This window comes from Protopterus annectens, chromosome 1.part1 (assembly GCF_019279795.1).
Source record: "Protopterus annectens isolate FY-2018-M chromosome 1.part1, PAN1.0, whole genome shotgun sequence".
In the NCBI taxonomy this organism is placed as follows: domain Eukaryota; kingdom Metazoa; phylum Chordata; order Ceratodontiformes; family Protopteridae; genus Protopterus; species Protopterus annectens.
Genome location: NC_056726.1, coordinates 997,377,203 through 997,392,529, shown reverse-complemented (window position 1 = coordinate 997,392,529; position 15,327 = coordinate 997,377,203). Strand labels below are relative to the sequence as shown.

The following is a 15,327-nucleotide window of genomic DNA, read 5'->3' as shown; positions in this document are numbered from 1 at the left end:
TTCAGATGTGCAAAAGGTCCATCAGAGCTGGATCCGAGATGCATGCCAGGCATAGATCACCTCTCAGTAACCTGTAGGAGACTGTCTAAAAGCTCCATCTCTAAACTGTCTGTATGACAGTGTGTTTATACCCTGGATTCTCCTGGCAAGGAACCTTTTGTTGGCATTCCAGCTGTTATAGATGTCTGGTCAGGTATATGCTGAAGGTGGCATTATACTGTGATGGGTCTGATAAGGTCTGAATAAAGTGGCAGCATGACTTCCTTGGTCCTGAATGCCATGCCTTTACTTATTAGTTGGGTGACATAAAATTATTTTCTTACTACCTTGGCCACAAGTTGTTCAAAGGCCAGATTACTGTCTACATATGTTCCCAGATCCCTGACCAGTGGGTCAACTCTTATGGCTGTCGTATCGATGGAGCAATTGGCTTTGGTGGCAGTTTTCCCAAAAGGTGCTGTAATGCATTTTTTGACCTTGAGTTTTAATCCATGACTTTGGTAACATTTGTCTGTGTTAGACTGTCTTGTAAGATGTTTGTGTCATGAGGGAATCTGTAATGGCTCCCAATTTGCAGTCCTCTACAAACCTGGTCAGCCAAAGGCCCTAGACATTAACCTTCACCTCCGAGAAGTAGATACCAAGTAGGAGCAGTCCCAGCACGGAGCCCTAAGGTACCCTTCTAATGACCAGTCTCTTAGTTGTGGTGTGTTACTAATCTTGACTTCCTGGCTCCAGGTTGTGAATCGGCTGTCAGTCTAGTGTGTTATGTAAGGGTTTATGCCCAGTTCAGTGAGGTTGTCAGCTACACCCAAGTGGGGTATTGTATCAGGTGGCTTAGCTAGGTTTAGATATGCAGTATGCGCTGTTTTCCTCTCATCCATTGCCTTGGTGATCTTCTTAGAGAAGTCCACCAAGTTTAGTAGGCATGACCTTCCCTTGACAAAACCAAACTGGGTTGGGTCCATTGTCTGAAGGCTGCTTGTGTCTTTGATTTCCATGACAATTCAATCCATGGCTTTGCATTTTGGACTAGTCAGACTAATATGTCTGTAGTTTCCTGGATTCAGTTGATGATCCACCCTTTCTTGTGGTACAAAGCCTGTTTTGTGACTGTAGTTGAAAAGTGACTCAAGTGGGACTGGTAGGTCATGTTTCAAACTATTTAGGAGGAATCCCAGGATATTGTCTGGTTTCACTGAGGCTGTGTTTTTGGCCTTTGCAAGCAGTATCAGGACCTGCTCCTTGTTAATAGTTAGGGGGGGTTATGCTAGTAGATATTTCATGGGGGCGGCAGAGGGGTAGTGAGGGGTGAAGTTTGAGCTGAATTTGTCAGCCAGCAAATTTGATATGTCCTTGTGATGGCACCATTGACCACTAGTTCGGTACACTTGTGTGCTGCCTTTGAAGTTAGGAATATAGACTTACAACCACAAGGCCTTCTACAGCTATCTTGACACATACTTGTCCTTGTTGGAGTTAATTAGCCGTCTTGGCTTCCTTCTGTCTTTGTGGGAGTTGCTCTTTCTGATTTTAGACACGAGATATCTATATCTATCATATATATATATATATATATATATATATATATATATGAGATAGAGAGATAGAGGTGTGTGTGTGTGTGTGTGTGTGTGTGTGTGTGTGTGTGTGTGTGTGTGTGTGTGTGTGTGTGTGTGTGTGTGTGTGTGTGTGTGTGTGTCTATATGTGTATATATAGATATAGAGAGAGATAGAGATATATTTTTTTGTATATCCTCTTTTTTAAGGTTAGGATTCCAATAGTGTGGTTTGTTTTCAGTCTATGTTGAGCATATTCTGGTAAGTACAATAGCCTCTATTCAGCCATTTATATGGTTGTATGGGGTCCGTATGAGCAATTCTACATAGGTTGCTGTGAGCTGTGGGTTGAGAGGGAAACTTCTTTCGGCTGCTCCCGTTAGGGGTTGCCACAGTGGATCATCTGTTTCCATTTCTTCCTGTCCTCTGCATCTTGCTCTGTCACACCAACCACCACCTGCATCTCCTCTCTCTCACCACATCCATGAACCTTATCTTAGTCCTTCCGCTTTTCCTGTTACCTGGCAGCTTCTTCCTTAGCAACTTTTTCCCAATATACTCTGCATCCCTCAAACTGAATTTAGAAAATCTCACTTAATAGGGCGTAGTTTTGCTTTGGAATAGTTACTGACTTGCATATCAACAAATGTAAAATAAAATTAAACAAATAAAATAAAAATAAATTGTTGGGTTACCAATTTGATTTTTATTTCCAGGGAGACAGCTTTATTGCCTGATGTCATCGGTGAGGACTTGTTATGGGGGGGGGGGGGGTGCAGCATTCTCTCATATTAGTGAGTACTAGGTCAGATTATTTGAACCTCTGGTGGGTGTGTGTGTTATTTTGTGTTAAAGTCCAGGATTCTTTGTGCCTGTGAGTATGAGGCAGGCAGTGCACGTTTCCCAGTCTATAGAGGGGTAGTTAGTCTCCCACGATTTAGGGTGTTTGGTTTAATGGCGAGTGTTTCCAGTAGGTCTGAGTATAAGCTATGATATTCTACGGACATACAGCGTGACCTATAACTTGCTAGGATATGGTTTGGGACATTCTGTGGTGATTTGCACATGGATACATTTCAGGGCATCGTCCTGTTTAACCAACATAAGAGTTATGCTTGTTGCTAACCTAGATTGAGACTCCGCCTTTTGTCCCTGTTTGTGCAGCTCATGGTCTGTGTGTGTTTGAAGGCACTGAAGCCTTGCACTGTCAGAGTACTTTCTGAAGATTTAAACTGTGTCTATAACAGAAGAGATATCTATTCTCCAGAGTTAAGAGAGCTCGTAGGATGTGGAGTTTCTTTAGGCTACTAGCATTGAGCTGTAACACCTTTAAGTTTGTTTGGGTTTTATTTGTTATGTCAGAAGGTTTGTTAATTTGGCATTGTCTAAAAAAGGCTCTAATGGGTGGTTAAAGGTTTAGCCAGTATTCGGATGCCTACAGGAAGAACTATTTGGTTTAACCATGCCCTTCCATGCTGACAGATATTGAATTCCACCTGGAAAGACACCAGAAACTCAGGAAATCATCTTCCCTGTTCCTACAACAGACTTCTGTTTCCTTCATCATTTTACGGTATCCTATTACCTTCCTTAATTCATCCTCTGTAGGTCTTCAGTTCTCAACCCTTTCTCTTGCTGTTTCCTGCCTCTATTTTCTGCTGACTTGCTCTCATGTTCTCTACTTGCTTATACCCGCTCTTAATCTTTCTTCCTACTCTTAATGTTACCCTTCCCTTTTGTACATTGGCTTTACCTTTTCCTCTCCATGTTATTGAATCTTTGTCCTCTTTTCATTTCTGTTCCTTCTTTACTGCCTTTGTTTATTTTGTCTTCTCTCTATTCTCCACTTCTGCTAATCGCTGTCCCGACTCCTTTCTGTCTGTTCAAGTCTGCCTTTCTTATATAGACTTCTGTATGTTGCTACCTCCAAGCCGTACTGTTTTCAGTCTGTCGCTCGCTGCCGATAGTATGTCTATATTGCCCCATTCCTCTTGGTCCATTTTCTTTCTGTATGCCTTAGCTAACTCCTATTCCATTGTCTTCTTCCACTGGGCCCATGCCTTCATTTCACTACAGATTCCTTGCTTTCTCTCTACTTTTGGCACTTGATTATATTCTTAAACCATGGGTTATGCTGTACATACAAAAGTGCTGTGTTTCCCTGCCCATGTTTCTCTTTATTTCTCTCCATCAGTCTTAAACTTATCTCTTGTCTACCCCATAATTCTAAGTCTCTTCACTTGGCATATTCCTGTTAGGCTTTCCTTCTGTTTCTTGTGTCATAGGTACCTCGCCATGTCCTTCACCTTCTGTATCACCATTTAAATGTACAGCCTCCTTGACTTTCCGTTTCCTACTTCACTTTATTTTATTTTTATTATTAGGGGTTAGGTGTCTACCATTATTTCTGCAATTTCGTCTATGCCATTCTGTAGTGTGACTTGTTGTCTCTACTCTGGTTTCTTCTCCCTCTGCCAAATATTGTCCCGTCTGCTTTGGGATGATATGCCTTACTTCCTCTCCAACCAGTGCTCCGTTTCCTACACACTGTCCTTCCCTCCAGCCCGTCTCTCATATGTACTTTAAACTTTGGCCTAGCCTACTTTGCACTCATCGGTTGCTACCCCCCACCTGGATGTTCAGTCAGTTTGATTTTTCACCCAAATCTCTGTACATTATTCATTATTTACAAGCATTTACAGTCTGTCTTAATTTATGCTGTGTTGGAAGTGCACCCACATTCCTTTGGTGTGATGCAACGATCTCTGTGCTTTATACCCTGATGATAAACCAGACTGCATACTCTTTCCTCCTGTCCTGCATACACTTTATTAGCTTGGAGTCACGCTTGTCCATTTAAGTAATGGAAGTAAATATGTCGATGAGTGCTTCACAGTCCCCTTATGTATTTATCTTGCATGTTTCCTCTTATGTTCACCTTCATCCTTTTGCTTTTTAAGATAAAAGGAAATAAAAAAAAAAAAAGAAAATACAACTATCATATGTCATTTGATTTACTATTTTTTTCTCTGAAATTTTGCAGACACTCTTTTTGCACTAACCATAATCAGTATATTGCACTCACTTTTTCTTGTATACCACAACTGTTGCTTTATCTTAAATCTACATTGAACTTGGTCAGCGAGTGAATTGCAGCTGTATCGTATGCTTGCTGGAGACGTCATCCCTTGGCTTTTTTGTTTTCATAAAAAAATAGAAACATAATGATAAATGATCCACTATTGTTATATTTACTAAGTGAAGAACCCGGCTAGTGCAGGGGAGTAAAGTCCTACCCTTTTCAATAAGTGCTGCACACAACACCATCAAAACAAAGTTTCTTCTCTTTTAACAACTGTCCCCAGGCTCTGCCAGTCTTGTGCTATAACGCTTCCATATAAATCACACGTTCATAGGTGTGTGTTAAGCTAATGGCCCTGGAGCCTTTACAAGCCTAGTCCATAGAAGTGCCCTACCATCGTGCCGCCCAACGTCCGAGTTTTATCCCTCTTGCAGAATAGTCTCTCCTTTAGATTCATAGATTGTTACTAGGCTAACAACCCAGGGGAGCCTTTCTAAGCCTAGCCAAGTTTTCCCGAAAGAACAATGATGTCCTGTATCCAAATTAGACATTGAGGGTAAGGCATTTATAAGATCCCTCTGTCCATAAGGGACATGGGTGCCAGGTCTAGTGTAAATTTCCAGTTCTCCATCCACTGGTCTAGGTTATGCTTACACTGGGTAATAGACAAACTCAGCTTCACATGAATGGAAAACCTGTTCCATAAGAGGTGCAATATCTGGGACATGTATCTGTCTCTCTGACATGTTATGTTTGTCACAGATAAATTCAAGTCCTTAGGCATTGTATTTATGGTGCTCTTTGACTTACAAATATGTAGGAAATTCATAAGTGTGGGATTTGTGCATGCCTTGTAAGCCAGGCATAGATCATCCCTTAGCAAACCAAGTAGAGGGAAAGGACTTTAAGGCGCTCTGCATAAGGCAGGTTTGTTGCATCTTGTATTCTTCTTGTAAGGAACATCTGAGGTTGCTCTAGTTGCTGCATATGCCTGGTCAGGTGTATACCAAAGGGAGCATTGTACTCTATGCTTGGTCTGATAAGGGTGAAGTACAGTGGGATAATGACCTCTTTGGACCTAGATGCCATGCCCTTACTTATAAGCTGTGCAACATAAAAGGATTTCCTCATCACTGTGGCGACGTAGTGGTCGAAGGTAAGGCTGCTGTGTGTGTGTACCCAGATCCCCACTTAATCTCCACTGAGTTGACTCTTAGGGGCATATTATCAACATGGTAGTTGGGGATGGTTGACTTCCCAAAGGGTACAATTATGCATTTCACAGCATTCAGTTTAAGCCCATGGCTTTGGTACCAGAAAAAAATAAATAACGGGTACAGATATGTTTCTCCTATGTGGATTGGAACCTGCAGCACGCCAGACTTTAGACAGTATGGACAGTTGCTTACAGGCAGAACCATCTTACATCTCCTATAAGCATGTTGTCCAATTCTTCTTTTCTTTCTTCCCTTCTAATTGCTGTTTCGCCCTGCTCTTTCTTGCCTCTCTCATTATTTAAATTTATTTAAGAAGAAGCAAAAATTAAAGGAAAGTGTGAAGGTAGCCCATCTCCCCACCTGTACGTGATGTCCTGTCTCTCTGATGTCTTGTAGTAATTTGCTTCTCCCTGGGTGTCTGCTGCTGCACTTGTGGTTCTGTAGTTATCCAGCTTCAGGTATTCCATTGCTTCTGGTGGGCTAGAGGGTTTTGATAATTGCTGAATATCCTCATCAAGACAGGATGCAAGTGTCAGTCTGAGACCCTTTTTCTCTACAAACTTTATCATGTGAAAAAAGGTATTTCTTTTTGATGTGGTCAGTGAATAGTCCTGATCTACAAATATCCAATTTTCCCCAACTTTTAGGCTTCTCAAGTTTCCACAGTTCTTTTAAACTTTTCTCCTTCAGTTGATATGTCTGAAATGATACAGTGAATGGTCATGGTCTGTTGGATATCCCCATCTTCAAGCACCATGCAGTTCTATGCACCCTTTCTATCTTAATCTCCACTGCTGGGATACTACACCATTTCATCAGCAGTTCTGACATTGCAGGAACACACACATTCTTCCCTCATACTTTTGTGGAAAGCCAACTACCGTAAATTTTTTTTTCTGTTCACTTTAGATTTACACAATCTGGAGGCTAATCTTGTTTCTGGTGATTGTATTCTCCCCTTCAACTCTTCATATTCTACCAGAAGTTCTCGTATCATGGTGGTATGCTCATTTAAGCCTTCCACACCTCTCCCAGTTTCTTCTCATGAGCCATCAGATTCTCCATCAAGCTATAACCTTTTTTTGATCTTACTCTTTTAGCTGCAGTATAGCATGTAACACCTCTTTCCATTTCTCTAGTTCCTGAAAATTCTAATTCTTTACTTTCCATGCAGTTTTCTTTTATTTTTACAATACATCCACTCTGTATTCAAACTACTATTAACTGGTTTTCTTTTTTTACTTCTTTTCTGTCCACATTGTGGGGCTTTATCACTATTATTCAATTTTCTTTGTTGAGCCAAGCAGTATTTTTGCACTTTCTAATATGGCATCATACCAAACGTCTCATTCTGGAATTTCTTATATTTAACGAATGCTGCTAGTTTTCCCATCATGATTTTTTTCTATGACTTCTGTGCCATTGTTAACAGGCTTGTGGTGCCTGGATTTTTCTTGTTTTTCCCTTGTACAAGGGTGCCACGACTGCTGTCCTCCAGTCCTGTGACAGTATCCATAATAGCCAGTGACATGTTGAGGTTTGTTGGGTTTGCCAACACACTGGCCAGGTTTCTGCAACACAGCCCATTAGATCCTTAAAACTGCAGCCAGTCCACCATGAAGCACCTACCTTTCTGTTCTGGTTTTGGTCCATTATTGTCCCCGTTGTGCACAGTCTCCCTTCTAACTTGGAACTCTGCCATTGATTTATTTTGTAATGACTAAAGCAGCGTAATAAGTACATCTGCATTTCCCCATTTTTCTGTGCTCTCCCTCCCATCTGTAGTCAGTCTGGATAGTTCTGTTCCACAATTATTTTCCCCCATGTTTACCAAAAAGGATCTGTTTCCCAGGTTTCATAGTGAGGAAGAAACCAGAATTTGGCACCTTGTTTGTAGCTAAGGTGTATACATTTTGTATTTAATGTAATTGGACTTCCTCTTGCTACATCCCTGGCTAAAATACTGTTAAAGTATAAAGTACCGTTCACTTAATCCTAAATCAACTGGCTTTTCTTTTTAACCACAGTTGACTTTCTGTACTTTCTCTGTCATTACTACACCATCTCCTCTGGCTGTTTTAATATTCATGCTCTTGCCCGTCTTATTCTGCTTATGATCTATAATCTATCTCAATTCACTATGTAAGGTATACTCTTGTTTTTGCTGAATATGTGCTGCTTTTATATATTAATTGTTGTTTCCTCTTTTTTTATATTTATGGTTTGTGTAAGCTCATGTGGAACGTTTCTCCACGAACATCCGCTGCAAGGGGGCTCTGCCAAGTCGGAGCATCCTGGTAGATAAATGTACGTATATAAGTAAGTAAGTAAATGGATAATAGCTGTATACACCTTTACTGGAGATGCCTATGAGAGAACTGCTTGAGTCAGCAAGTCTGTAGTGGATTAGCCAAGCAGGCAAGGATATGTACAATGTCTTGTGGGACCCATTTTTTCTCTTTCCCTTTCAGTGCAAGTCCTGTGAAAAAATTAGCTGCTTTTGTTAACCTTGAAAACCTCTGAGGTTTTTATCTGGGGAGGAATGCATTTTAATCACCTGACAACATATAATAGTTTGTAGGTGTCTGTGTGTGTGTCTGTATAAACACACAGGTTCATAGTGAAGTACTAGGCTATCAGTCTGCAGACTATTATAAGCCTGGCCACCATATATGGCAGTACTGAAATTTTGTTGACTGTAGGTTTGGTTGATAAAACATGCCCCCCCCCCCCAATTTATTATTATTTTTTTTAACCTTTATTTTTGCATGTGCTGAAGCTGTTCAATGTGTATGTAGTAGTGTGTCTATGTTTTTTGTATGATATTGTGAACATCCGTTATTTGGATGTTTCAACCAAAGTCATAGAGAGATAGTTATATAAAATATCTACCCCCAAGTAGACTCAATTTTTCCTACGGTTTACAGCGAATGTTGGAGGTGTGGTGGGGAAGAGGTAATTGGGAACATATTTTCTGTTAGTCCAGTGAATTGGTGTTTTTTTTTAAGGATTCTCTGCGGGGTGTAGCGTCTTGAGATGCTGTGTGGGCAGATTGCTGTAATGAGGGGAGATTTTTTTTTTTTTTTTTCCTGAGCCGATTCAGAATCGCTTAGATGTGGTAATGGCTTGCTGTGTCTAATAATGGTGGCTGACAAAAAAGCAATTACTAGAAAATGGAAATCAAAATCTAAACCAACTATACTTGAAGTAGTGAATATAATAACAGAGATAAAACAACTGGAATCAAGATCTTTAGAAAAAGTTAGGAGCACACCACATGGGGAAAATGTGAATTGTGGGAACAGTAAATACAGGGGAGGAATGAAGTTTAAAAGAAGGCATGACTTAAATGAGCTATGTAGTTTTTGACTGAAAATGATTGAGTAGATTATAAGTGATGTGTAATGTTTTCAGCTGGGAGTGTGTCCTTATGGTTTGTGATGTAAAATACTTGCATCTAGGATTGTGTCGGTGTTTGTTTTCATTTATATGATTATATGATTATCTATGCCGTTAAGTGATGGTTTAATAAAGAGGTTTCTTTAAAAAACAGACTGACCATCATTAAATTAATGGGTTAATTCTTGGTGAAAAAATAAAAGATAAAATTAACATTGCAGTACGTGGCAAATCCTGCTTTATGTTCCTAAATAATAAAAAAAAAAAAAAAAAAAAAAAAAAAAACGGCCATATTATAAACCTTGGCTCTAGGTGATTGTCACCGTTAAAGTTGACAGCTTGACCCCATGTGCAAAAATGGGGGGAAAAGGAGTTGTGGATGGATGGATGACAAGGTTCATGGGTATGAACTTTGTTATAACAAGCTTGTTACAACAAGGTATTAAATATGAACTTTTCTGTTTAGTACGCTTCACATTGGCTTTCTGATGGCAGGTCCAACAGAACTGTATTAGAAACTTAAGAGAACTTTGAAAATTGTAACACATCACAGTGCCACACAATCGGCAGTGAAAAAAAAGTGAGAAGTATGACATATCGTCTAACTGCTATTGGTTGATTAGAGATCCACTTTGCTTCTGGCCACTATGTGCAAGGTGTGACAGCTTTTAAAACTGTTAGACTTTTTTGAGCACTCCTACACTTTAAGTAATACATCAGGACAGCTAAAGTACCCAAAGGGCTGTTAACTCTTTTTATATAGTCACGCTTATAATAAAGAGAAGTGTGTTTGTAGTAAGTAAAGAATTACAAGACTGTTCAAGTGGTATGTATTCATGGGGACAAGACACAGTATCCAATTATTCTGTAGTACAAACTTGGGTTTGAGAAGATTATTCATCTTGTTGCTGTAATCCCTGTTTGTCATGATGTGATATTTGGGAAAGACACACACGCACAATTTTTTTTACCTTCATTTTATTACCAATTATGTAGTTTAATAAACAGCTCTATTACTATGTGTAAGGGATCCAGATAGTGAATAAGCCCTCCTTAAGAAAAGGGAGGGGGGGAGCTGTCACCCAGCATAACCATTAGAAATGTAGGCTTCAGTAGAACCCAAGGCATAATGTTAGAAAACCGTAGAGGTGCAGTCATGGGGCTAAGAAGCCAAGGAAAGGAAGATCATACAGTATTTTAAAGAGAAATGTCACTGTACACTTAGGGTAGAACCGTCGACACAGAACCTGTAGACTTGCACAATAAAAAAAAAAATGCCTCTTGAAAAATTTTACAGTGCAGAGAGTAAGAGGAACTAGCAACATTTAAAGAAGAGGGAGCATTCACTGGAGGTGTGTCTATCAAGAGAATGAAGTTGGGGAAACAGAGAAAATGCATTACCTGAACAGAAGTCTGAATTTTCTGACAAGCTAAAACAGAAAATCCCAGAACTGGAGAATACTAAGTAGCAGATGGGTGTTAAGGAGAAAAGATTGCCAATTCAGCTCTATAGCTGTACATTCTCTGAAGGTGCATAATAATGACCCAACAGGTTTACAATATTTTAGAAGTACTGATTATAAACCATTTTTTTAATGTTTCGATAAGGGCATTTTATTAAAAAAGCCTGGTTGGTTATTCATTGTTCTCCATGGACTTTACAGCCAGATTGATCACTACAATTCACAATAAATGTTTTATGAATGGTTCAGTAATAACCATTTATATTTAGTTTTAAGCTTTGGTATAGTATCCCTTTAAGAAAAACTCTGACTTGCAGCAGCTATGAATTGATAAAGTACAATTTGATTGGAAAGTTTTGGAATGGAGAGTTGTATAAATAAAATCTGGTGATTTTTTTTTTTTTTTTTTTTTTTACCACTGAAGTTGCAAGCTAAGGTTCTAGTCTGTATTTAAGTTGTGTGACTAATGAAACTTGATTTATCCTTGCGCCATTGAGATTACTAATTCAGTTAATATGGAGTTGTGTAAACTGTTGATAGAAGACCATAGATCACATAAAGTACCTCATCAAAAAACACTAGAATAGAATAAAATACAAATATCCATAGTCTAGTAGCCCAGATTAGTAAGCCCAAGGAAGAGAGAAACGCAGCTTTTGTGTCAGCAGTACAGGTGGGTGATAACACTAGGCAAGTCACAGAAACGAGAGCTAAAATCCCTGTGTTTGGCTGAATTGCGTAGCAAACTTTATTCAAAACCATACTGAAACTAATCCAGGAGAGAGAGTTTAGCTCAAATACCTAAGCCACAAAGAAATGTTGCTCCAAAGGAAGTGAGAATAATGCTTCAACTAGGGCTTATTGAGGAATTTTAAATTGGGTGGGACAGCCCTATAATGTGTGCTGCAAAACCTAATGGAACTGTCGGGTCAATATTTTGTAATGATTTTTTTTTAAAGCTGAACATCCATTACATAATTGTGCTTTCATCCTCTGCATATGGTTGATCAAGCATGAAGGTTGAAGAAGGCAAAAGTTTCTTTAACAGCACTAGAACTGATGAAATGGTACTGACAAATCCCTCCGACAGATGAGGCTAAGGTGACTAAAGCTTTCTCTACACCAAAGGATGTATCCTAGTCTGAAGTTCTAAACTACATGGTGTCCCATTGACCTTTCATAGGTTAGTGGTTAGAGTCATGGAACCTCATACTATGCTGTTTTTTTCGTAGACAATATTTTTAAAACATTTTGAGAACTGGAACTCCTGTGTAGTTAGGGGTACTGGCTGTTCTACACTCCCTGAAGCAAGTCAAGTTAATTGTGAAAGTCTTCAGAAGTACGGTATACATGACTGCAGTTAAGTATGTGATAGATAAGGAAACTTTTAAAATGTAAGAAGAGGTGGAAACTGAAAAAATGGTGTATTCCAGAAACTAACAAACCAGTGAGGGCTTTCTTCAGGTTAACAGGTTTGTTATCAAAAGTTTGTCCCACTTTGCTACAGTACCTTCCCCCTCCCAAACTTGACTTGGGCAAAAATGCCTATCAAAGTAAGGGGGACTGTAGTAGCAGATACCGTTTTTAAATTGTTAAAGAAAATGTCAGGTTCTGAACTAGTATTGGTACCACAGCAGTGCTATCATAAGACTTTATATATCCTGGCCCATGGATGCAGAGGGATAAATCCCTGTCTGTGCCCCAGATGACTTGTGTTTGAGTAGCATCACTAGCACTGCAGGAGCTGGATGTTAGGAAGATGAGTGTGAGTGACCTGAGGATAGTTCGCTCATCCTGGGAGAAGGGAGGATGCTTAGGCTTGCTAAAGTAGCAGCAGTAAGAGCCTGGCAAGTTCTGTATGCCACCTGACTGGGAGGTTGTAATTGCACAGAGGCATGCATGGCACCTCCTGGGGGCAGTCACTGCAGAGCTCACAAGGCTCACACGGTGGTGGTGGTGGTGGGGGGATTGGGGCAGAAACTCTTGGCAGTAATATGATACTGCACTGGTGTTTGATTTCACCATCTAATGATGTGGGTTCTGTTGAGCCTGGGCGAGGCTAAGGCAAGTGCAGTAGACTTGCTGAATAAAGAGAGCAGCTGGTGGCAACTGATGGCCAGCTGTGAGGGTGAGAGGAGGGGAGCAAAAACAAGCCATTAGTGGAGAGGATAGAGTTTGTTTCCTCAACTGAAAGTTAAGCAGAACAGGGAAAAATGAAAACAAATTGAGCAAGAATACTTAGCTGTAAAGTGGGAATTTGGCTGACTCTGGTACTAGCTGGGTAGAGAGTTTGCTCTACAGCACACCATACCCCCCCAACACGCGCGCCCACACACACACACACACACACACACACACACACACACACACACACACACACACACACACACACACACACTGGTTATGGCTTTATCGGCAAATAAAGGGAAATGTGAAACTTTGTAGATGGCACGGTCATTACAACGTTTTAGCTTTTTAAGATTCAGCACTGATGCTGCTTCACTCATTGCCTGAGTAATTCATCTGCTTTGTACTCAGTCCCTTCAAATGGCATGAAACTGAATGTTTAAAGCTGGGGGCAGTTGTAGTATACCATGGTGACTCGCCAGTGGGAAGCATTCAGATGACTTAAAAATATAGACTGGTATACAATTTTTTTTTTTCAATTGTGCATGTAACAGTATTCATTGACAAGCTTTGTTGCTGTAACTGAAGTGTGTTCTCGTATAGTAGCCTGTGTCTAAGAAAAGTTAAAACCTAACTGGAGTAATTATTTGATCGGGTGGTATCCGTGAATAAAGTATAAGAGAAGGCTTAGGAAATTCCAAGGTAGAGAGAGCATTCTCTCCATTCTTACAGGAACCTAATGACAAACAGTGGCTCTCAGGAAGAGTTTTGCCTGTAGAAAAGGGGGGGGGGGGACTGTGAAAAGGTTGGCATTTAGTGCACTTTATTCCGTACAGCAGTTTAAGAATGGTTCTCGGTTGCATTACTTTCCGCAATACCTACACATGTGCTTACACTATTACATGTGCCCTTATTTATGTGTGCACGGGATGTAGAAAATGCCAACGTACTTTTAACACACAATAACTAAGCTTCTTCAAGGCCAGTAGGTTGTAATCTTGAGGGCCAAGCTTCTGTATCCATGATGCCTAACATTTATATAGATTTAAATGAAATGAGACAGAACAGTTTTCTTTGCTGTTGTGTCTGAACCTTTTATGATCTTATTTGGTGTCTCTACTTGGAATCTCCTTCATTTGTAGTTTTTCATTGTTGTGTTTTTTTTTTTTTTAGTTTGCAGACATTGTAAGAAAGATCGAGGTGCACATAGGCAAGCCACGCAAGGCAGCAGAAGGTGAGTAGCTGTCATCTTGTCTTAGCCAGCTGTAAACCGCTGATATTTAGCAGGTGAGAACTGTGTTCCGTGAAAGAAAAGGTTGGTGGGAGTTGCTGATGGATGTGAGAGTACATGTGCCATAAATCTGCATTCTTGTTTGGTGGAGGGATTCAAAGAGTAGTGTTTACCTCACAGGTACAAGGTACATAATTTGATTCTGACTTATGGTTGTTGGCTAGGCTTGTAAAAGTCTGTAGAATGACAGTCTAATATTTATGTAGGACCTTATAATTGGATAGATTTGTGATCTTCAGGCATTTCACCAGAAAACTTAATTATGGACAAGTGTTTAGCAAGGATGAACATGACTGCTCTGGAGTTTGTTGTTGTAACCCCCCCCCCCCCCCCCCAGAACTGTGTTTGTTCTAGTGTCTGTCTGCTGCATATTCTATACTCGTGGGTAACACCATGTGGGTATCTGTTTCACAGTCTGGTGCTGAGGCATGTACTGTACACATACAACTAAGCTTTGATTTGTGTTAATTTGGTGAACTGACAGAAATGAGAGAAAAGAGAGACTGCTAACAGCCACCATATTTTTTGGTTTGATTTATGACGGAAAAGTTTGTGAGCTTCCACTGTATGTTTTCCTGGTTAATGTGAATCCTTTTTATTACCTTTTGTTAGCTTTGTTCCGTCTGTAAAAGGATACTGCATGTTTAAGTTAAACCGCTTGCTTTCTCTAATAGGAGATTTTTGCAGAATTTTTCATTGCAGTTAACTGGTAGCAGAAACATGAAGCTGTTTTTATTTATTCTTTCTTCTGATATAGTGATACGTTTTGTCTCTCTTGGAGGCTGTACTTGGATCTTAATTTTGCAGTGAAAGTTTAGGGTATTTTAAACAGCTGTATGGTAATCAAGTACTACTGTTGATGGCCAAAGCATACATGCTTTGAACAAGCTGACTGCATTTGAGGTTTGCAATTGTTCCTTCTGCTGCACTGACCTCAAAGTAGACTGTATTAGGTGTGCTTATGCTGAATTGAAGATTCCTCGCTTGGGGGAATCCCCCTCACCCCCGCAAAGAAAGAAAGCCCATTTTGAAAGGGAGTTGATCACTTTGCTGTCAAGTGACTCACGTTTTGAAGCGTTAGTTTTTGCTAAAGTGGTATGACTACACCATTTAGGCTTACCATGGGGAAAATGGGACCACTTTTTCAGCAAAAGTCTATTTGTCATCAGTCCATTGTTCACTATTTGG

General features: G+C 40.0%; 1 protein-coding gene across 1 annotated transcript in view; it reads left to right on the top strand.

The window, feature by feature from the left end:
* Window positions 1–15,327, top strand: part of PRPF31 (pre-mRNA processing factor 31) — a 518,214-nt gene that overhangs the window by 28,951 nt on the left and 473,936 nt on the right. Inside the window, exon 3 of the mRNA XM_044087556.1 lies at window positions 14,022–14,082. Within this exon, the coding sequence (XP_043943491.1) occupies window positions 14,022–14,082 (61 nt within the window). The remainder of the gene's footprint in view (window positions 1–14,021; window positions 14,083–15,327) is intronic.